Raw genomic sequence first — 23,058 nt, forward strand, 5'->3', positions numbered from 1 at the left:
TGTCATAGTGCATGACACCACAAAGATGTGGTGTGTACATGTCATAGTGCATGACCCCACAAAGATGTGGTGTGTACATGTCATAGTGCATGACACCACAAAGATGTGGTGTGTACATGTCATAGTGCATGACCCCACAAAGATGTGGTGTGTACATGTCATAGTGCATGACCCCACAAAGATGTGGTGTGTACATGTCATAGTGCATGACCCCACAAAGATGTGGTGTGTACATGTCATAGTGCATGACCCCACAAAGATGTGGTGTGTACATGTCATAGTGCATGACCCCACAAAGATGTGGTGTGTACATGTCATAGTGCATGACCCCACAAAGATGTGGTGTGTACATGTCATAGTGCATGAGCCCACAAAGATGTGGTGTGTACATGTCATAGTGCGTGACCCCACAAAGATGTGGTGTGTACATGTCATAGTGCGTGACACCACAAAGATGTGGTGTGTACATGTCATAGTGCGTGACACCACAAAGATGTGGTGTGTACATGTCATAGTGCGTGACCCCACAAAGATGTGGTGTGTACATGTCATAGTGCGTGACACCACAAAGATGTGGTGTGTACATGTCATAGTGCGTGACCCCACAAAGATGTGGTGTGTACATGTCATAGTGCGTGACACCACAAAGATGTGGTGTGTACATGTCATAGTGCATGACCCCACAAAGATGTGGTGTGCACATGTCATAGTGCATGACCCCACAAAGATGTGGTGTGCACATGTCATAGTGCATGACACCACAAAGATGTGGTGTGCACATGTCATAGTGCATGACCCCACAAAGATGTGGTGTGCACATGTCATAGTGCATGACCCCACAAAGATGTGGTGTGCACATGTCATAGTGCATGACCCCACAAAGATGTGGTGTGCACATGTCATAGTGCATGACCCCACAAAGATGTGGTGTGCACATGTCATAGTGCATGACACCACAAAGATGTGGTGTGCACATGTCATAGTGCATGACCCCACAAAGATGTGGTGTGTACATGTCATAGTGCATGACCCCACAAAGATGTGGTGTGTACATGTCATAGTGCATGACACCACAAAGATGTGGTGTGTACATGTCATAGTGCATGACACCACAAAGATGTGGTGTGTACATGTCATAGTGCATGACCCCACAAAGATGTGGTGTGTACATGTCATAGTGCATGACACCACAAAGATGTGGTGTGTACATGTCATAGTGCATGACCCCACAAAGATGTGGTGTGTACATGTCATAGTGCATGACACCACAAAGATGTGGTGTGTACATGTCATAGTGCATGACACCACAAAGATGTGGTGTGTACATGTCATAGTGCATGACACCACAAAGATGTGGTGTGCACATGTCATAGTGCATGACACCACAAAGATGTGGTGTGTACATGTCATAGTGCATGACACCACAAAGATGTGGTGTGTACATGTCATAGTGCATGACACCACAAAGATGTGGTGTGTGCATGTCATAGTGCATGACCCCACAAAGATGTGGTGTGTACATGTCATAGTGCATGACACCACAAAGATGTGGTGTGTGCATGTCATAGTGCATGACCCCACAAAGATGTGGTGTGTACATGTCATAGTGCATGACACCACAAAGATGTGGTGTGTACATGTCATAGTGCATGACACCACAAAGATGTGGTGTGTACATGTCATAGTGCATGACACCACAAAGATGTGGTGTGTACATGTCATAGTGCATGACCCCACAAAGATGTGGTGTGTACATGTCATAGTGCATGACCCCACAAAGATGTGGTGTGTACATGTCATAGTGCATGACACCACAAAGATGTGGTGTGTACATGTCATAGTGCATGACACCACAAAGATGTGGTGTGCACATGTCATAGTGCATGACCCCACAAAGATGTGGTGTGTACATGTCATAGTGCATGACACCACAAAGATGTGGTGTGCACATGTCATAGTGCATGACACCACAAAGATGTGGTGTGTACATGTCATAGTGCATGACCCCACAAAGATGTGGTGTGTACATGTCATAGTGCATGACCCCACAAAGATGTGGTGTGCACATGTCATAGTGCATGACACCACAAAGATGTGGTGTGTACATGTCATAGTGCATGACCCCACAAAGATGTGGTGTGTACATGTCATAGTGCATGACCCCACAAAGATGTGGTGTGTACATGTCATAGTGCATGACACCACAAAGATGTGGTGTGTACATGTCATAGTGCATGACACCACAAAGATGTGGTGTGTACATGTCATAGTGCATGACCCCACAAAGATGTGGTGTGTACATGTCATAGTGCATGACACCACAAAGATGTGGTGTGTACATGTCATAGTGCATGACCCCACAAAGATGTGGTGTGTACATGTCATAGTGCATGACACCACAAAGATGTGGTGTGTACATGTCATAGTGCATGACCCCACAAAGATGTGGTGTGTACATGTCATAGTGCATGACCCCACAAAGATGTGGTGTGTACATGTCATAGTGCATGACCCCACAAAGATGTGGTGTGTACATGTCATAGTGCATGACCCACAAAGATGTGGTGTGTACATGTCATAGTGCATGACCCCACAAAGATGTGGTGTGTACATGTCATAGTGCATGACCCCACAAAGATGTGGTGTGTACATGTCATAGTGCATGACACCACAAAGATGTGGTGTGTACATGTCATAGTGCATGAGCCCACAAAGATGTGGTGTGTACATGTCATAGTGCATGAGCCCACAAAGATGTGGTGTGTACATGTCATAGTGCATGACACCACAAAGATGTGGTGTGCACATGTCATAGTGCATGACACCACAAAGATGTGGTGTGCACATGTCATAGTGCATGACACCACAAAGATGTGGTGTGCACATGTCATAGTGCATGACACCACAAAGATGTGGTGTGCACATGTCATAGTGCATGACACCACAAAGATGTGGTGTGTACATGTCATAGTGCATGACCCCACAAAGATGTGGTGTGTACATGTCATAGTGCATGACCCCACAAAGATGTGGTGTGCACATGTCATAGTGCATGACCCCACAAAGATGTGGTGTGTACATGTCATAGTGCATGACCCCACAAAGATGTGGTGTGTACATGTCATAGTGCATGACCCCACAAAGATGTGGTGTGTACATGTCATAGTGCATGACACCACAAAGATGTGGTGTGTACATGTCATAGTGCGTGACACCACAAAGATGTGGTGTGTACATGTCATAGTGCGTGACACCACAAAGATGTGGTGTGTACATGTCATAGTGCGTGACCCCACAAAGATGTGGTGTGTACATGTCATAGTGCGTGACACCACAAAGATGTGGTGTGTACATGTCATAGTGCGTGACACCACAAAGATGTGGTGTGTACATGTCATAGTGCGTGACACCACAAAGATGTGGTGTGTACATGTCATAGTGCGTGACCCCACAAAGATGTGGTGTGTACATGTCATAGTGCGTGACACCACAAAGATGTGGTGTGTACATGTCATAGTGCGTGACACCACAAAGATGTGGTGTGTACATGTCATAGTGCGTGACCCCACAAAGATGTGGTGTGTACATGTCATAGTGCGTGACACCACAAAGATGTGGTGTGTACATGTCATAGTGCGTGACCCCACAAAGATGTGGTGTGTACATGTCATAGTGCATGACACCACAAAGATGTGGTGTGTACATGTCATAGTGCATGACACCACAAAGATGTGGTGTGCACATGTCATAGTGCATGACCCCACAAAGATGTGGTGTGCACATGTCATAGTGCATGACCCCACAAAGATGTGGTGTGTACATGTCATAGTGCATGACACCACAAAGATGTGGTGTGCACATGTCATAGTGCATGACACCACAAAGATGTGGTGTGTACATGTCATAGTGCATGACCCCACAAAGATGTGGTGTGCACATGTCATAGTGCATGACCCCACAAAGATGTGGTGTGCACATGTCATAGTGCATGACCCCACAAAGATGTGGTGTGCACATGTCATAGTGCATGACACCACAAAGATGTGGTGTGTACATGTCATAGTGCATGACCCCACAAAGATGTGGTGTGTACATGTCATAGTGCATGACCCCACAAAGATGTGGTGTGTACATGTCATAGTGCATGACACCACAAAGATGTGGTGTGTACATGTCATAGTGCATGACACCACAAAGATGTGGTGTGTACATGTCATAGTGCATGACCCCACAAAGATGTGGTGTGTACATGTCATAGTGCATGACACCACAAAGATGTGGTGTGTACATGTCATAGTGCATGACCCCACAAAGATGTGGTGTGTACATGTCATAGTGCATGACACCACAAAGATGTGGTGTGTACATGTCATAGTGCATGACCCCACAAAGATGTGGTGTGTACATGTCATAGTGCATGACCCCACAAAGATGTGGTGTGTACATGTCATAGTGCATGACCCCACAAAGATGTGGTGTGTACATGTCATAGTGCATGACCCCACAAAGATGTGGTGTGTACATGTCATAGTGCATGACCCCACAAAGATGTGGTGTGTACATGTCATAGTGCATGACCCCACAAAGATGTGGTGTGTACATGTCATAGTGCATGAGCCCACAAAGATGTGGTGTGTACATGTCATAGTGCATGACACCACAAAGATGTGGTGTGCACATGTCATAGTGCATGACACCACAAAGATGTGGTGTGTACATGTCATAGTGCATGACCCCACAAAGATGTGGTGTGTACATGTCATAGTGCATGACACCACAAAGATGTGGTGTGTACATGTCATAGTGCATGACCCCACAAAGATGTGGTGTGTACATGTCATAGTGCATGACCCCACAAAGATGTGGTGTGTACATGTCATAGTGCATGACCCCACAAAGATGTGGTGTGTACATGTCATAGTGCATGACCCCACAAAGATGTGGTGTGTACATGTCATAGTGCATGAGCCCACAAAGATGTGGTGTGTACATGTCATAGTGCATGACACCACAAAGATGTGGTGTGCACATGTCATAGTGCATGACACCACAAAGATGTGGTGTGCACATGTCATAGTGCATGACACCACAAAGATGTGGTGTGCACATGTCATAGTGCATGACACCACAAAGATGTGGTGTGTACATGTCATAGTGCATGACACCACAAAGATGTGGTGTGTACATGTCATAGTGCATGACCCCACAAAGATGTGGTGTGTACATGTCATAGTGCATGACCCCACAAAGATGTGGTGTGCACATGTCATAGTGCGTGACCCCACAAAGATGTGGTGTGTACATGTCATAGTGCGTGACCCCACAAAGATGTGGTGTGTACATGTCATAGTGCGTGACCCCACAAAGATGTGGTGTGTACATGTCATAGTGCGTGACACCACAAAGATGTGGTGTGTACATGTCATAGTGCGTGACACCACAAAGATGTGGTGTGTACATGTCATAGTGCGTGACACCACAAAGATGTGGTGTGTACATGTCATAGTGCGTGACCCCACAAAGATGTGGTGTGTACATGTCATAGTGCGTGACACCACAAAGATGTGGTGTGTACATGTCATAGTGCGTGACACCACAAAGATGTGGTGTGTACATGTCATAGTGCGTGACACCACAAAGATGTGGTGTGTACATGTCATAGTGCGTGACCCCACAAAGATGTGGTGTGTACATGTCATAGTGCGTGACACCACAAAGATGTGGTGTGTACATGTCATAGTGCGTGACACCACAAAGATGTGGTGTGTACATGTCATAGTGCGTGACCCCACAAAGATGTGGTGTGTACATGTCATAGTGCGTGACACCACAAAGATGTGGTGTGTACATGTCATAGTGCGTGACCCCACAAAGATGTGGTGTGTACATGTCATAGTGCATGACACCACAAAGATGTGGTGTGTACATGTCATAGTGCATGACACCACAAAGATGTGGTGTGCACATGTCATAGTGCATGACCCCACAAAGATGTGGTGTGCACATGTCATAGTGCATGACCCCACAAAGATGTGGTGTGCACATGTCATAGTGCATGACACCACAAAGATGTGGTGTGCACATGTCATAGTGCATGACACCACAAAGATGTGGTGTGTACATGTCATAGTGCATGACCCCACAAAGATGTGGTGTGCACATGTCATAGTGCATGACCCCACAAAGATGTGGTGTGCACATGTCATAGTGCATGACCCCACAAAGATGTGGTGTGCACATGTCATAGTGCATGACACCACAAAGATGTGGTGTGTACATGTCATAGTGCATGACCCCACAAAGATGTGGTGTGTACATGTCATAGTGCATGACCCCACAAAGATGTGGTGTGTACATGTCATAGTGCATGACACCACAAAGATGTGGTGTGTACATGTCATAGTGCATGACACCACAAAGATGTGGTGTGTACATGTCATAGTGCATGACCCCACAAAGATGTGGTGTGTACATGTCATAGTGCATGACACCACAAAGATGTGGTGTGTACATGTCATAGTGCATGACCCCACAAAGATGTGGTGTGTACATGTCATAGTGCATGACACCACAAAGATGTGGTGTGTACATGTCATAGTGCATGACCCCACAAAGATGTGGTGTGTACATGTCATAGTGCATGACCCCACAAAGATGTGGTGTGTACATGTCATAGTGCATGAGCCCACAAAGATGTGGTGTGTACATGTCATAGTGCATGACACCACAAAGATGTGGTGTGCACATGTCATAGTGCATGACACCACAAAGATGTGGTGTGCACATGTCATAGTGCATGACACCACAAAGATGTGGTGTGCACATGTCATAGTGCATGACACCACAAAGATGTGGTGTGTACATGTCATAGTGCATGACACCACAAAGATGTGGTGTGTACATGTCATAGTGCATGACCCCACAAAGATGTGGTGTGTACATGTCATAGTGCATGACCCCACAAAGATGTGGTGTGCACATGTCATAGTGCATGACCCCACAAAGATGTGGTGTGTACATGTCATAGTGCATGACCCCACAAAGATGTGGTGTGTACATGTCATAGTGCATGACCCCACAAAGATGTGGTGTGTACATGTCATAGTGCGTGACACCACAAAGATGTGGTGTGCACATGTCATAGTGCGTGACACCACAAAGATGTGGTGTGTACATGTCATAGTGCGTGACCCCACAAAGATGTGGTGTGTACATGTCATAGTGCGTGACACCACAAAGATGTGGTGTGTACATGTCATAGTGCGTGACACCACAAAGATGTGGTGTGTACATGTCATAGTGCGTGACACCACAAAGATGTGGTGTGTACATGTCATAGTGCGTGACCCCACAAAGATGTGGTGTGTACATGTCATAGTGCGTGACACCACAAAGATGTGGTGTGTACATGTCATAGTGCGTGACACCACAAAGATGTGGTGTGTACATGTCATAGTGCGTGACCCCACAAAGATGTGGTGTGTACATGTCATAGTGCGTGACACCACAAAGATGTGGTGTGTACATGTCATAGTGCGTGACCCCACAAAGATGTGGTGTGTACATGTCATAGTGCATGACACCACAAAGATGTGGTGTGTACATGTCATAGTGCATGACACCACAAAGATGTGGTGTGCACATGTCATAGTGCATGACCCCACAAAGATGTGGTGTGCACATGTCATAGTGCATGACCCCACAAAGATGTGGTGTGTACATGTCATAGTGCATGACACCACAAAGATGTGGTGTGCACATGTCATAGTGCATGACACCACAAAGATGTGGTGTGTACATGTCATAGTGCATGACCCCACAAAGATGTGGTGTGTACATGTCATAGTGCATGACCCCACAAAGATGTGGTGTGTACATGTCATAGTGCATGACACCACAAAGATGTGGTGTGCACATGTCATAGTGCATGACACCACAAAGATGTGGTGTGCACATGTCATAGTGCATGACCCCACAAAGATGTGGTGTGTACATGTCATAGTGCATGACACCACAAAGATGTGGTGTGTACATGTCATAGTGCATGACCCCACAAAGATGTGGTGTGTACATGTCATAGTGCATGACACCACAAAGATGTGGTGTGCACATGTCATAGTGCATGACACCACAAAGATGTGGTGTGCACATGTCATAGTGCATGACCCCACAAAGATGTGGTGTGTACATGTCATAGTGCATGACACCACAAAGATGTGGTGTGCACACGTCATTGTCTTTGGTTTGTTTGTGGATTGGCTCCAGGAGAATGTGAGAATCTACAAAATAATGACCTGAGGAAGGAAAGAAAAACTTGACTAGAGTTGAAAAGAGGGAAAGATCAGGATTATTGTCACGTGGATGTGGATTTAACACATTGTCCTCAGCAGGGGGATCAGGGTGGTAAGCGCATGACTTGTCCAAGCACATAATAGCAGTGACCGGGTGGAGAATGTGGGATTCAAACCAGGAACCCTGCAGTTTCCGAAGCACACTACTTCCTACAAAGTTCTCCAGTGTCACAATAACAAGTTTATTCTTTATTCTCAGTGATCTTTTACACCTGTCACACATAAGAATGTCCATTTGTGAGAGGTTTTTTTTATTTTTTTTAAAACTGGATACACTCAAATTATTTTTTGGAGCCATCTGAAAATGCAGATTAATCCTTCAATACTAATTACAAAGTTATAAAATAACAAAAGGTGAACACAAAAACCTCCCTGCAGTGCACAATCATCTACAATATCTGAAACATCTTTGGCAACACATTTTAGACCGTTTTTATTTGATATACACACATACATACATATATATATATATGTATATATATATATGTATGTGTGTGTGTATATATGTGTGTGTGTGTGTATATGTGTGTGTGTAATAATGTGTGTGTATATGTGTATGTGTGTATATATACGTACATATACATATATGTATGTATATATTCATATATATATGCATACATATTTGTATATATATATATATATTTATGTATAAATATTTATGTGTGTATATATATAAACATATATTTATGTATATATATGTATATATACACACATATATTTATATATATATATATATTTATATATATATATTTATATATATACATATATTTATGTATATATTTATATATACATATGTTTATATACAGGTATATATTTACATGTATATATGTATATAGGTGAATATATTTATATATGTATGTATGTACATATATATGTATGTATATATATTTATATATATATGTATATGTATATATATATATATATACATTTATATACATATATCTATATGTATATATATCTATATATATATATATATATAGATATATATACATAAAGAGAGAGAGAGTTGACCATTGTGCACTCTTACAATAATAAAGACAGTACAACTTGGTTATTATACAGGTTAGGGAACGTAAATAAAGTATGGTTGCTGTTTTTTTCGATGCATTTTAAAGTGTTTTAAAAACAGAATGGATCTCTCCCACTAGCATCATAGCTAACCACCTTCAATGAAACCATTTTCACAAAGTAGAAAGCAACAAAAAAAACATGTTCTAGTCTCATATGAGTTGTGAATGATAAGAAAATATTTTTTAAAAGTTCAGTTCCTTTTTAAGTGCCTACATATTTCCTTCTTTCTGGAGTGGCTTTTGTTTTGCTACACGGAAAATGAGTAGACACAGGAGATTGAAAATAATATTTATTCAATTAATCACCAAAAACAAAATAATTTTCAGCTGCAAAGAGAAGTGTAGTTTTCAGACAACAATGGTGTTAAATATCAAGAAAGCTGACCACCAGCTTTTGCTGACCAGTTCTTGGTAGAAGTTTGCATTGCTTGTAAGAGTTGCTTCCTGCCCTCAAACAGCAGGATACTAGCAGCCATGGCTGAGTTCAAACTGTCCACTTCAGGAACCATGGGAATACAAAGCCTGTGGCCTTTGGTCTTTTGTGCCACCTGGAGGGCTGCACTGCTTAGACCTTCAGTCTCTCCTCCCACTACCAGTGCTGTGGGACTCTGGGCCCAGTGTTGGTGGTACAGCCTGGTGTCCACTGAAAGCCCCTCATCCTCATCCTCATCCTCATCCTCATCCTCACACTCATCTTCCTCAACTTGTGTCTGATGACGGCCAGACTTGACACTCACCCAGCCCAAGTCGCCAGGTTTGCAAGGTGCGTGAGACGCAGGTTCCTGATGGTTGTTCTGAAGAGGTTGGCTGGTGCTGTCGGCCACATGCACGGTGACCTCTTTGGGCAGATGATCCTCAACTTCCTCCCAACTCAAACTGGGATGAATGGGCAGATGGAAGTGGGCGCCCATCGCAGCTCGCAGGACTTTAGGCTCCCAGACATCCACACAGCCTGTTGGTGACAACATACTACTTGGTGAGGAGCCCACCATCACCTCGCTTTTTGGACCCGTCCAGCAAAGATTAAGGCCATGTCTCCACTAAGCCGGATAAACCCTCAAAGGAATAATTATTCAGCCACACTAAACTATCATACAAAGGGGAACATTATCAGCAGACCTATGTAAGTGTCAATATATACCTTGATGGTGCAGAAAAAAGACCATTTATTTTTTTAACCGATTTCCGAACTCTAAATGGGTGAATTTTGGCAAATTAAACGCCTTTCTATTATTGGCTCTTGTGATGTCACCTAGGTAGTCAATCCGCCATTTTCTCAAACACATTACAAACATCCAGTCAAATCAGCTCTGTTATTTTCCGTTTTTTCGACTATTTTCCGTACCTTGGAGACATCATGCCTCGTCGGTGTGTTGTCGGAGGGTGTAACAACACCATCAGGGACGGATTTAAGTTGATTTACGTGGAGTGTGCATCGATTAGCACGGCACATGCTAATTAGGCTAGCTGAATGTACATATTGCATTGTTATGCTTCATTTGTAGCTATATTTGCATCCAGCCTTTCCCTCCACCCACATTTAATGCCAAACAAACACTTACCAATCAACGCATTTAAGTTGCTCAAGTGTCAAAAGATGTGAAAGTCCCTCATCTGCACATTTTACCGGCGATGCTACGACAGACATGGCCCAGAGATGTATGGATATCCTGCGAGACTCAAAGCAGATGCATTTCCAACGATAAAGTCAACAAAATCACAAAGGTGAGTTTTGTTGATGTTATTGACTTATGTGCTAATCAGACATATGACTGCAAGCTAATCGATGCTAACATGCTATTTAGGCTAGCTGTATGTACAATTGTAGCTATATTTGCATCCTGCCTTTCACTCCACCCACATTTAATACCAAACAAACACTTACCAATCGACGGATTTAAGTTGCTCCGGCACATTTTACTGGCGATGCTAAGACAGACATGACACAGAGAAGTATGGATATCCTGCGACACTCAATCGTTGGTTAGAAGTCGATCGCCGAATAGCTTCAGTTTCTTCTTCTTCTTCAATTTTGTTTTCGCTATCTGCCTCCATACTCCAACCATCCGTTTCAATACATCAATCAATCAATCAATCAATGTTTACTTATATAGCCCTAAATAACTAGTGTCTCAAAGGGCTGCACAAACCACTACGACATCCTCGGTAGGCCCACATAAGGGCAAGGAAAACTCACACCCAGTGGGACGTCGGTGACAATGATGACCCAGTGGGACGTGTAATCTGTTGAATCGCTTAAGCCGCTGAAATCCGAGTCTGAATCCGAGCTAATGTCGCTATATCTTGCTGTGCTATCCGCCATGTTGGCATCACCAAATGACGTCACAGGAAAATGGACGATGGATTTAAAGATGGCGAAAATCAGGTACTTTAAAGCATTTTTTCAGGATATTCCATGATGGGTAAAATTTTGAAAAAAACTCCGAAAAATAAAGTAGGCCACTGGGAACTGATTTTTATTGGTTTTAACCCTTCTGAAATTGTGATAATGTTCCCCTTTAAGGTTCTCCTCCTCAGATAATTGTTACACGGGTAAGTGCGCCGTGTATTTCTTGAATCTGCGGCTCTTTGCTCTGTATGGACTCATCGATCCTTTAAAAACTGAGTTTGGCCAGGAAGTGACGCCAGAAAGAACGCGCACCACCAGCTTCATGATAAAGCGGTTCCGTAACTCTGGTGGAAATCCCACATGAATACCTTAACAGAAAGCCATTGCAGCTATTTGGGATACAACACTTTTCAAAAACATTTACTGAAGGAGAGTCAACGAGAATGCAAGCTCCTGTGGATGTGATTTAAAAAAAGGTAGTATGTGCACTGTATTACCCGTCGAGGAAAACATGGAATGCATTTGGACTGGCAAAGCAGACTGTATCAGTTATTGTCCGCCATGTATGTCACAGACTCAACGTCTAGGTCCAGAGTGTATCAAGTCAGCAAAAAGGAATGCACAGTGAAGGTAAAAGAGTGAGGAGTGTCCTGACCAGATATTTACATCCCTAGTTTGATTGATGTCAAATGTTGTTGATCACATAGTTTAGGTGTGTAATAAAGATGTGATGGATGTATGATGTCTCAGCTGTGATTGACTACAAGTATGTATGATGTCTCAGCTGTGATTGACTACAAGTATGTATGATGTCTCAGCTGTGATTGACTACAAGTATGTATGATGTCTCAGCTGTGATTGACTACAAGTATGTATGATGTCTCAGCTGTGATTGACTACAAGTATGTATGATGTCTCAGCTGTGATTGACTACAAGTATGTATGATGTCTCAGCTGTGATTGACTACAAGTCACACTGGATTACACTTGACTGACATAGCACAACACTGGATATTGTTCACATAAGTTCCATTTACAGTTGTGATCGAAATTATTCAACCCCCACACAATTTTGGTGTTTTAGCAAGTTGGACATTTATTCCCTATTTTGTTTAAAGTCATATCAAATAAAGATGTGTCAAATAGACAAATGCAACTTAAATTGTAACACTGTATTTTACAAAATAGCAAAAAAGGACATTTTTCTTAATATGTCATTGAGAAAATGATTCAAGCCCCTAGTTCCATGCATCTTTAGTACTTAGTAGAACAGTAATGACATCCTTCAAAGGTGATACATAAGCTTCTTGCAAGCATCTCCAGGTATTTGAGCCCATTCCTCTTGGGCAAAGGCCTCCAGTTCATTCATATTCTTGGGCTTGTGTGCTGCAACTGCCTTCTTCAAGTCCCACCACAGCTTTTCTAGAGGATTTAGGTCTGGCCACTCCAGAGTCTTCCAGCCCTTCTTCTGCAACCACACTGATGTTGATTTGGAGGTATGCTTGGGACCCTTGTCCTGTTGGAAGGTCCAACGTCTCCCAAGCCTCAGCTTCCTCACTGACTTCATGACATTTGCAGCTAATATATCCTGCTAGGAAATAGAATTCATAATGCCTGGAACGCGCTGGAGATTCCCGGTACCTGAGGCAGAGAAACAGCCTCAGAGCATGATTGACCCCCCACCATGCTTAACAGTAGGCAAGGTGTTCTTCTCTTTGTAAGCTTCATTTTTTCTCCTCCAGACATAACGTTGATTCATAGGCCCAAAGAGTTCCAGTTTTGTCTCATCACTCCATAGAACAGTTTCCCAAAAACTTTGGGGTTTGTCCAGATGATTTTTGGCATACTGGAGTGTATTTTTCTTGTGCCTGGTAGTCAGAAGTGGGGTGCACCTGGGAGTTCTGGCATGGAGGCCTTCATCTCGTAGTGCGCACCTTATTGTCTGGGACGAAACCTGCGTTCCCCCCTCTGCAATGTCCTGTTGTAGTTCCTCAGCTGTTACCCGGGGGTTTTTCACCACTGTACGCTTCAAATACCGGACAGCAGTTGCACACAGCATCCTCTTTCTACCACGCCCAGGTAGTGTTTCCACTGTGCCTTTAGCTTTAAACTTGCCAATGATGCTCCCAACTGTGTCTCTTGGAATGTGTAAAGTCTTTGCTATTGTCTTATATCCATATCCTTTCTTATGAAGAGAAATGACCTCCTCTCTTGACTTCTTTGACCACTCCCTGGACTTCACCATGTTGCAAATACACCATTGACCATCTACAAGAAGCTGAGCGTCACAGTCTTTTTCAATCAGTTTAATTGTTGCTCGTTATGCTTCTAATCACATCTACAGGTGTTTTCAACACCTGATTGAAAAGACCTTATTCAAATTCTGTTCTTAAGAGTTATGATCTTCAAGGGGTTGAATAATTTTGTCAATGAGATATTAAGAGAAATGACACTGTTTGGTATGTTACAAAATATAATGTTGTAATTCAAGTTGCATTCGTCTATTTGACACATCTTTATTTGATATGACTAGAAACAAAATAGGGAATAAATGTCCAACTTGCTAAAACACCAAAATTGTGTGGGGGTTGAATCATTTTGATCACAACTGTAAGAGCTTGCATACAAAGCAACACTGGAGGTGACTATGACCTGCGCATTTTCCTCACATGCGTACTATGTTGCGTGATGGACACCTCAAGAGCTGCAGTCCATGGCCCCAACCCCCCCCCCCCCGACCCCCCCCCCTCTGTTGCAAGTCTGGAGATGTATGTTGTAATATGTATATATGTGCTTTGCTATGAAATTTTTTTTCCCCCCACTCCAGACTGGGATCCCTTAGGACTCCCTTAGAAGCCCAGTCTGGATTGTAATTTCCCCCAGTGTTTACCTTTTTCCCATCTTTTATGGGAAGCGTTACTATTGTGTAGCCCTGAACACTGTTTGTTTGTCTCATCTTCAACGGCTTTGTGCTAAAAACAAAGTTTGGTTGTACTCGTGCAGTGTCAATAAAGACCTCCCTAAAACATTCAAGCTAAATACTTATTGCTCAGTCGGCTACAAGACATTCCCAGACGAAAAAAAATGTGAAATTAAATCGGCGCTGCAATGTGAAAATGTTGCAAGTTATTGTGTTTTAGGGGAGAATATCTACAATATGTATTGTAGGACGACAAGTTAGAGAAGAAGTTCTATACTGATGCTGCTAGCATTCATTTTGCCAACATGCAAATGGTGAGTGGACTTGAAGGGCTGACAGTCCCACCTTTAGTGAGCAGGACACTGTGGCAGCCGGCAGCAGCAGCACATCTCAGCATGGTGCCCAGGTTGCCAGGGTTACGCACCTGGTCACAGATGAGCGACAGAGGCACGGAATGTGCGCGCTCAGCGAAGTGCAGCCGTGATGCGTCAGGGCGGGAAAATATTGCTGCATAATACAAGTGAGTGAGCAGAAGAGCTAGATACAGATAGAGCTGAGCTGTGAGAACATTACCTATGACTCCTTGGGGGGCCACCATGTCAGACCACAGCTTGATGTCTTCAAACTGGACTTTGACCAGCGAGGCCCTGCTCAGCTTGTCCAAGGGGAGCTCCCGCAGACGTTCGGCGGTGCTGAAAAAGACCGTCTGAGGAACGGCGCCGGAATTCAAGGCATCGCGGATCAAACGCCGCCCCTCCAGCAGGATCTTACCCTGTTTCTCCCGGAATGTTCTGGAACGAGCGATGCTCACCAGCGTCCTGAAAGAGGAGAACACGGGAGTTATGTTCTGACTTGAAATAAAGTTAAAGTAGCAATGATAGTCTCACACACACACACACATTAGGTTTGGTGAAATGATTCTCTGCATTTGACCCATCACCCTTGATCACCCCCTGGGAGGTGAGGGGAGCAGTGAGCAGCAACTGTGGCCACGCCTGAGAATCATTTTTGGTGATTTAACCCCCAATTCCAAGCCTTGATACTGAGTGCCCAGCAGGGAGGTAATGGCTCCAATTTGGAAAGTCTCTGGTATGACCTTGCAGTTTATGCTACACCACACTTTTTCAACCTTTTTTGAGGTAAGGCACATTTTCATTCAAAAATCCACCAGCAGGAGACATAAAAAAATGTAACTCCACAAGGTCGTCGTGCCTTATTCTGAGTTTGTTGGTGTTTTCCTGTGTGTAGTGCTTTAGTTCTTGTCTTGCGCTTTTATTTTGGTGGCCCTTCTTGTTCTGTTGGTCTTTTCCTGTAGCAGTTTCATGTCTTCCTTTGAGTGCTATTCCGCAAACCTGCTCTGTTTTAGCAAGCGAGGCTATTTACATTGTCGCTATCCTTCTTTGTGTGGACGTGGTTGATTGTCATGTCATGTACTTTGTGGGCGCTGTAAGTTTTTGCTGTCGTCCAGCATTCTGTTTTTGTTTACTTTGTAGCCTGATCTGTTTTACTTTTGTTTTTGCATAGCCATTGCCTTTTCCTTTCCCTGTCCCTTTTGTTCATTTATGGTATAAGCATGACATACCTTTTTACCTGCACCCTGCCTTCCATATCGGGATCACAACAAACCATCCTGGTCTCACCCCACACATACCGACCTTTACAAAGTAATTAACTACCTGCTGCCACCTACTGACATGGAGTATTACGTGGCTACCCTGCTGAGCGCTACACAGCCACTTAGCAACAGCACATTATAATTATTGATTTGCAAAAAATATTTTTTGGACCAATTATGTGAAGTTGCATAATTTTCCACGGCACAGCTGGCAATAGCACACGCGGCACAGTGGTTTAAAAACACTGCTCTGCAGCCACTTATTGGCTGATTTTGATTTTGTTGCCCAACCATTTGCATTTTATACCTCCAGAAATAGGCCAACTTTCTTGTCAAAAACCCATCTTCTTCACACTAAGCTTTGAAAATAGTAATAAAGCAGCATACATGTGATGATGATAACAGCAACTCTGTGTAAGGCGACATAAGTCTGTGTGTGGCTCAAAGGGCGCTAGCCTTTTTACAATTTGTCCTCCAGAGTTTGTGCTGGACATGGAGTTGACATCTGGGTCTATTATCTCTCACACTCGCTCTGCTTCGCCCGACTAGGCAAGACTCCAGGACACAAGGAAGACACATAGTTGGTCTTACAGTGTGAACAGTCTCCACCTGTTCACGTCGATGTGTTTTGACAGCTCTGAAAACACGAACCACTGGAGTGCACTAAGGCAGCAGTTACTTTTTCTCTTTTTTGGTATTTTCCTTTGGCAGTTTCATGTCTTCCTTTGAGCCATATGTCCCGCATCTACCGTATCTTCCGCACTATAAGGCGCATAGAATAGAGCAGGGGTCACCAACGCGGGCACCAGGTCGCCCGTAAGGACCAGATGAGTCGCCCGCTGGCCTGTTCTAAAAACAGTTCAAAGAGCAGCACTTACCAGTGAGCTGCCTCTACTTTTAAAATTGTATTTATTTACTAGCAAGCTGGTCTCGCTTTGCTTGACATTTTTAATTCGGAGAGAGACAAAACTCAAATAGAATATTTTAAAGACTTGGTCTTCACTTGTTTAAATAAATTCATTTATTTTTTTACTTTGCTTCTTATAACTTTCAGAAAGACAATTTTAGAGAAAAAATACAACCTTAAAAATTATTTTAGGATTTTTAAACACATATATTTTTTTACCTTTTAAATTCCTTCCTCTTTTTTCCTGACAATTTAAATCAATGTTCAAGTAAATTTATGTTTTTATTTTAAAGAATAATGAATACATTTTAATTTAATTCTTCATTTTAGCTTCTGTTTTTTCGACGAATAATATTTGTGAAATATTTCTTCAAACTTATTATGATTAAAATAAAAAAAAACTATTCTTGCAAACCTACAAAATCTGTAGAATCAAATTTAAATCTTATTTCAAAATCTTTAGAATTTCTTTTACAATATTTCTTCCCCAAAAATCTAGAAGAAATAATGATTTGTCTTTGTTAGAAATATAGCTTGGTCCAATTTGTTATATATTCTAACAAAGTGCAGATTGGGTTTTAACCGATTTAAAACATGTCATCAAAATTCTGAAATTAATCTTAATCAGGAAAAATGACTAATGATGTTCCATAAATTCTTTTTTTAATTTTTTCAAAAACATTCAAATTAGCTAGTTTTTGTCTTCATTTTTTTCGGTTGAATTTTGAATTTTAAAGAGTCAAAATTGAAGATAAACTATGTTTCAAAATTTAATTTGCATTTTTTTCATGTTTTCTCCTCTTTTAAACCGTTCAATTAAATTTTTTTTTCATCATTTATTCTCTACAAAAAACCTTCCGTAAAAGGAAAAAAAATGTACGACGGAATGACAGAAAGAAATACCCATTTTTTTTATATATATATATAGATGTATTTATTAAAGGTAAATTGAGCAGATTAGCTATTTCTGGCAATTGATTTAAGTGTGTATCAAACTGGTAGCCCTTGGCATGAATCAGTACCCAAGAAGTAGCTCTTGCTTTCAAAAAGGTTGGTGACCCCTGCAATAGACGCTACAGTAGAGGCTGGGGTTACATTATGCATCCTTTAGATGGCGCTGCACTAAAGGGAATGTCAACAAAACAGTCAGATAGGTCAGTCCAACTTTATGAATGGATTACAAACCAGTGTTCACTCCCAAAATGAACAAACAGCTGTTTTATTATTTTCCCCGATTCAATAAACAGGTAAAAAAGAGTCTGATACTGTTAGGTAAAATCGAAGGTTAGTGCAATCACAATATAGTAACACTGGAAATAGTGCAAAGCAATAATATATCAATAAGTCAAGGTTGCTCCAAGGTTCATGTCACACAACACAACACACAAAATAAACATGTAAAGATCACTTTATGAACTTATTCCTCATCCACCAATCCCTCTAATTCTTCTTCTTCAGTGTCGGAATCAAACAGTCGGGCGAATACGACATCCAACATCTCGTCCAAGTCCTCATTAAAGGAGTCAGTGTCGCTGCTGTTAATGTTCGATTCTCTGGCTGCTGCTCTATTCCCGTCTTCTACTGTGTGACTGATCATCTTCACTTGGAACTCTGCACGCCTCCCGCTGTCATATATCCCAGCATGCACTGCACACTTCTTCTTCTACCAGGGACAATGAGGTTGGCGGCTGCTTACTGTAGTTGTGAGACCTCTTGTGTCATGTTTGATTCCAACATACAAAATATTATTACTTTGCAGTATTTGGAGAGGTGGTTAATGGAGTCAGTGTCGCTGCTGTTGTCGAGCAGTTCAGTGACAATTCCTGCTTTCCTGAAATCATGTCTCTCATTAGGAGCCATTTTGGGCTCCAAACATAAACCCACAAATGGAAATGAAACAGCAGGGCCTGGCACAGTCATATATCCCAGCATGCACCGCACACTTCTTCTCCGGAGGGGGGAAATGAAGTCGGCGGCTGCTTACCTTAGTTGTGAGACCTGTTGTGGCTCAATATTGGTCCATATATGAGGTGCCCTGGATTATAAGGCGCACTGTCAGCTTTTGAGAAAATGTTAGGTTTTTAGGTGCGCCTTATAGTGTGGAAAATATAGTACTTGTTTTAGCAACCAAGACTCTTTAATAATCCATCTTAGTGTGGACATAGTTGATTGTCATGTCATGTTGGGATGTACTTTGTGGACGCCATTTTTGCTCCACAGTAAGTCTTTGCTGTCGTCCAGCATTCTGTTTTTGTTTACTTTGTAGCCAGTTCAGTTTTAGTTTGGATCTGCATAACCTTCCCTAGGCTTCAGTGCCTTTTATTAGGGGCACTCACCTTTTGTTTATTTTTACTGTAATCATTAGACATCTTTTTACCTGCACACTGCCTCCCGCTGTTTCCGGCATCAACAAAGCAATTAGCTACCTGCTGCCACCTACTGATATGGAAGAGTATTACACGCTTACTCTGCCGACACTCAACAACAACACATCATTTGCAGACTATAATTACTGGTTTTTAACCCAAATAGGTGAAATTAAATCATCTCCCACGGCACACCGGACTGTATATCACGGTGTGCCGCGGCACAGTGGTTGAAAAACACTGGTCTCCAGATTGAGAGAAAGGATGTCACCTTGACTCATACTCACGCCAGACGTTTATCGCCAGGTAAGGCCCTCTCGAACGGATAGCCATCTATGTTGGCAGCAGCCACGTGGTGAGATGTCTTCATGATGTTACTCCCCTCTTTCGTCGTGATGTTACTCCCCTCTTTTGTCATGTTACTCCCCTCTTTCATCGTGTTACTCCCCTTCTTCATCATGATGTTACTCCCCTCTTTCATCATGATGTTGCTCCTCTTCTTCATCAAGTCGCCTCCGTCACGACTTGTTGTCCCGTCCTTCTTGTCCTTGGCGACTGCAGCAGTTAGGTGTGTGTCCGTGGGAAACATCACGCTGACGGGCCTCCGTCTCAGCCCGCGAACATAGCGTTTACATTCCACACTGAAGCTGTTGGCCCCGGAGAGGAACATAACTCTCTCCACGGAGGAAAGGCAACTCGTGTATTTCATGTGCATCGCCATTTTGCCATCTGTGTCTTCTTCGCTCGGAGTAAGTCGGTAGTTTTCACCATAGACACCTTCAAAGTAGACGCAGCATTGGCTGCTGTGACGCGAGAAATTGGGCCGCCATCTTGAAGTGGTGATGAGGAGCTGGCGAGCAGCCTAAAGTGACAGTTGACAGGTAGAAAACAAAGATGCTAAAGTGACAGTTGACAGGTAGAAAACAAAGATGCTAAAGTGACAGTTGACAGGTAGAAAACAAAGATGCTAAAGTGACAGTTGACAGGTAGAAAACAAAGATGCTAAAGTGACAGTTGACAGGTAGAAAACAAAGATGCTAAAGTGACAGTTGACAGGTAGAAAACAAAGATGCTAAAGTGACAGTTGACAGGTAGAAAACAAAGATGCTAAAGTGACAGTTGACAGGTAGAAAACAAAGATGCTAAACTGACAGTTGACAGGTAGAAAACAAAGATGCTAAAGTGACAGTTGACAGGTAGAAAACAAAGATGCTAAAGTGACAGTTGACAGGTAGAAAACAAAGATGCTAAACTGACAGTTGACAGGTAGAAAACAAAGATGCTAAAGTGACAGTTGACAGGTAGAAAACAAAGATGCTAAAGTGACAGTTGACAGGTAGAAAACAAAGATGCTAAACTGACAGTTGACAGGTAGAAAACTAAGATGCTAAACTGACAGTTGACAGGTAGAAAACAAAGATGCTAAACTGACAGTTGACAGGTAGAAAACAAAGATGCTAAACTGACAGTTGACAGGTAGAAAACTAAGATGCTAAACTGACAGTTGACAGGTAGAAAACAAAGATGCTAAACTGACGGTTGACAGGTAGAAAACAAAGATGCTAAAGTGACAGTTGACAGGTAGAAAACAAAGATGCTAAAGTGACAGTTGACAGGTAGAAAACAAAGATGCTAAAGTGACAGTTGACAGGTAGAAAACAAAGATGCTAAAGTGACAGTTGACAGGTAGAAAACAAAGATGCTAAAGTGACAGTTGACAGGTAGAAAACAAAGATGCTAAACTGACAGTTGACAGGTAGAAAACAAAGATGCTAAACTGACAGTTGACAGGTAGAAAACAAAGATGCTAAAGTGACAGTTGACAGGTAGAAAACAAAGATGCTAAACTGACAGTTGACAGGTAGAAAACAAATATGCTAAACTGACAGTTGACAGGTAGAAAACAAAGATGCTAAACTGACAGTTGACAGGTAGAGAACAAAGATGCTAAAGTGACAGTTGACAGGTAGAAAACAAAGATGCTAAACTGACAGTTGACAGGTAGAAAATAAAGATGCTAAACTGACGGTTGACAGGTAGAAAACAAAGATGCTAAACTGACAGTTGACAGGTAGAAAACAAAGATGCTAAACTGACGGTTGACAGGTAGAAAACAAAGATGCTAAACTGACAGTTGACAGGTAGAAAACAAAGATGCTAAAGTGACAGTTGACAGGTAGAAAACAAAGATGCTAAAGTGACAGTTGACAGGTAGAAAACAAAGATGCTAAACTGACAGTTGACAGGTAGAAAACAAAGATGCTAAACTGACAGTTGACAGGTAGAAAACAAAGATGCTAAACTGACAGTTGACAGGTAGAAAACAAAGATGCTAAACTGACAGTTGACAGGTAGAAAACAAAGATGCTAAAGTGACAGTTGACAGGTAGAAAACAAAGATGCTAAAGTGACAGTTGACAGGTAGAAAACAAAGATGCTAAAGTGACAGTTGACAGGTAGAAAACAAAGATGCTAAAGTGACAGTTGACAGGTAGAAAACAAAGATGCTAAAGTGACAGTTGACAGGTAGAAAACAAAGATACTAAAGTGACAGTTGACAGGTAGAAAACAAAGATGCTAAACTGACAGTTGACAGGTAGAAAACAAAGATGCTAAACTGACAGTTGACAGGTAGAAAACAAAGATGCTAAACTGACGGTTGACAGGTAGAAAACAAAGATGCTAAACTGACAGTTGACAGGTAGAAAACAAAGATGCTAAACTGACAGTTGACAGGTAGAAAACAAAGATGCTAAACTGACAGTTGACAGGTAGAGAACAAAGATGCTAAAGTGACAGTTGACAGGTAGAAAACAAAGATGCTAAACTGACAGTTGACAGGTAGAAAATAAAGATGCTAAACTGACGGTTGACAGGTACAAAACAAAGATGCTAAACTGACAGTTGACAGGTAGAAAACAAAGATGCTAAACTGACGGTTGACAGGTAGAAAACAAAGATGCTAAACTGACAGTTGACAGGTAGAAAACAAAGATGCTAAAGTGACAGTTGACAGGTAGAAAACAAAGATGCTAAAGTGACAGTTGACAGGTAGAAAACAAAGATGCTAAAGTGACAGTTGACAGGTAGAAAACAAAGATGCTAAAGTGACAGTTGACAGGTAGAAAACAAAGATGCTAAAGTGACAGTTGACAGGTAGAAAACAAAGATGCTAAAGTGACAGTTGACAGGTAGAAAACAAAGATGCTAAAGTGACAGTTGACAGGTAGAAAACAAAGATACTAAAGTGACAGTTGACAGGTAGAAAACAAAGATGCTAAACTGACAGTTGACAGGTAGAAAACAAAGATGCTAAACTGACAGTTGACAGGTAGAAAACAAAGATGCTAAACTGACGGTTGACAGGTAGAAAACAAAGATGCTAAACTGACAGTTGACAGGTAGAAAACAAAGATGCTAAACTGACAGTTGACAGGTAGAAAACAAAGATGCTAAACTGACAGTTGACAGGTAGAGAA

The 23,058-nt window shown here is 42.2% G+C and overlaps 1 protein-coding gene across 1 annotated transcript; it reads right to left on the bottom strand.

The window, feature by feature from the left end:
* Positions 1-9,696: 9,696 nt before the first annotated feature.
* LOC133537290 (rRNA methyltransferase 3A, mitochondrial-like) lies at positions 9,697-20,318 on the bottom strand. Its single transcript, XM_061878287.1, has 4 exons — positions 19,867-20,318; positions 15,265-15,509; positions 15,037-15,198; positions 9,697-10,373 (listed from the first exon to the last, which is right to left on the bottom strand). The coding sequence occupies exons 1-4, from the start codon at positions 20,298-20,300 to the stop codon at positions 9,793-9,795; spliced, it is 1,422 nt and encodes a 473-aa protein (XP_061734271.1). The 5' UTR covers positions 20,301-20,318; the 3' UTR covers positions 9,697-9,792.
* Positions 20,319-23,058: the final 2,740 nt, after the last annotated feature.

The sequence above is a fragment of the Nerophis ophidion genome, linkage group LG18 (genome assembly GCF_033978795.1).
Source record: "Nerophis ophidion isolate RoL-2023_Sa linkage group LG18, RoL_Noph_v1.0, whole genome shotgun sequence".
Classification (NCBI taxonomy): domain Eukaryota; kingdom Metazoa; phylum Chordata; class Actinopteri; order Syngnathiformes; family Syngnathidae; genus Nerophis; species Nerophis ophidion.

What these genes read in the sequence shown, in the direction of transcription:
- LOC133537290 (XM_061878287.1), bottom strand. Translation starts at nt 20,300, where the DNA reads ATGGCGATGCACATGAAATACACGAGTTGCCTTTCCTCCGTGGAGAGA. An exon ending in CCTGGCGATAAACGTCTGGC is followed by an intron (nt 15,510 to 19,866) that starts GTGAGTATGAGT and finishes CTCCTCTTTCAG; the next exon opens with GACGCTGGTGAGCATCGCTC. An exon ending in GGCCCCCCAAGGAGTCATAG is followed by an intron (nt 15,199 to 15,264) that starts GTAATGTTCTCA and finishes TGTATTATGCAG; the next exon opens with CAATATTTTCCCGCCCTGAC.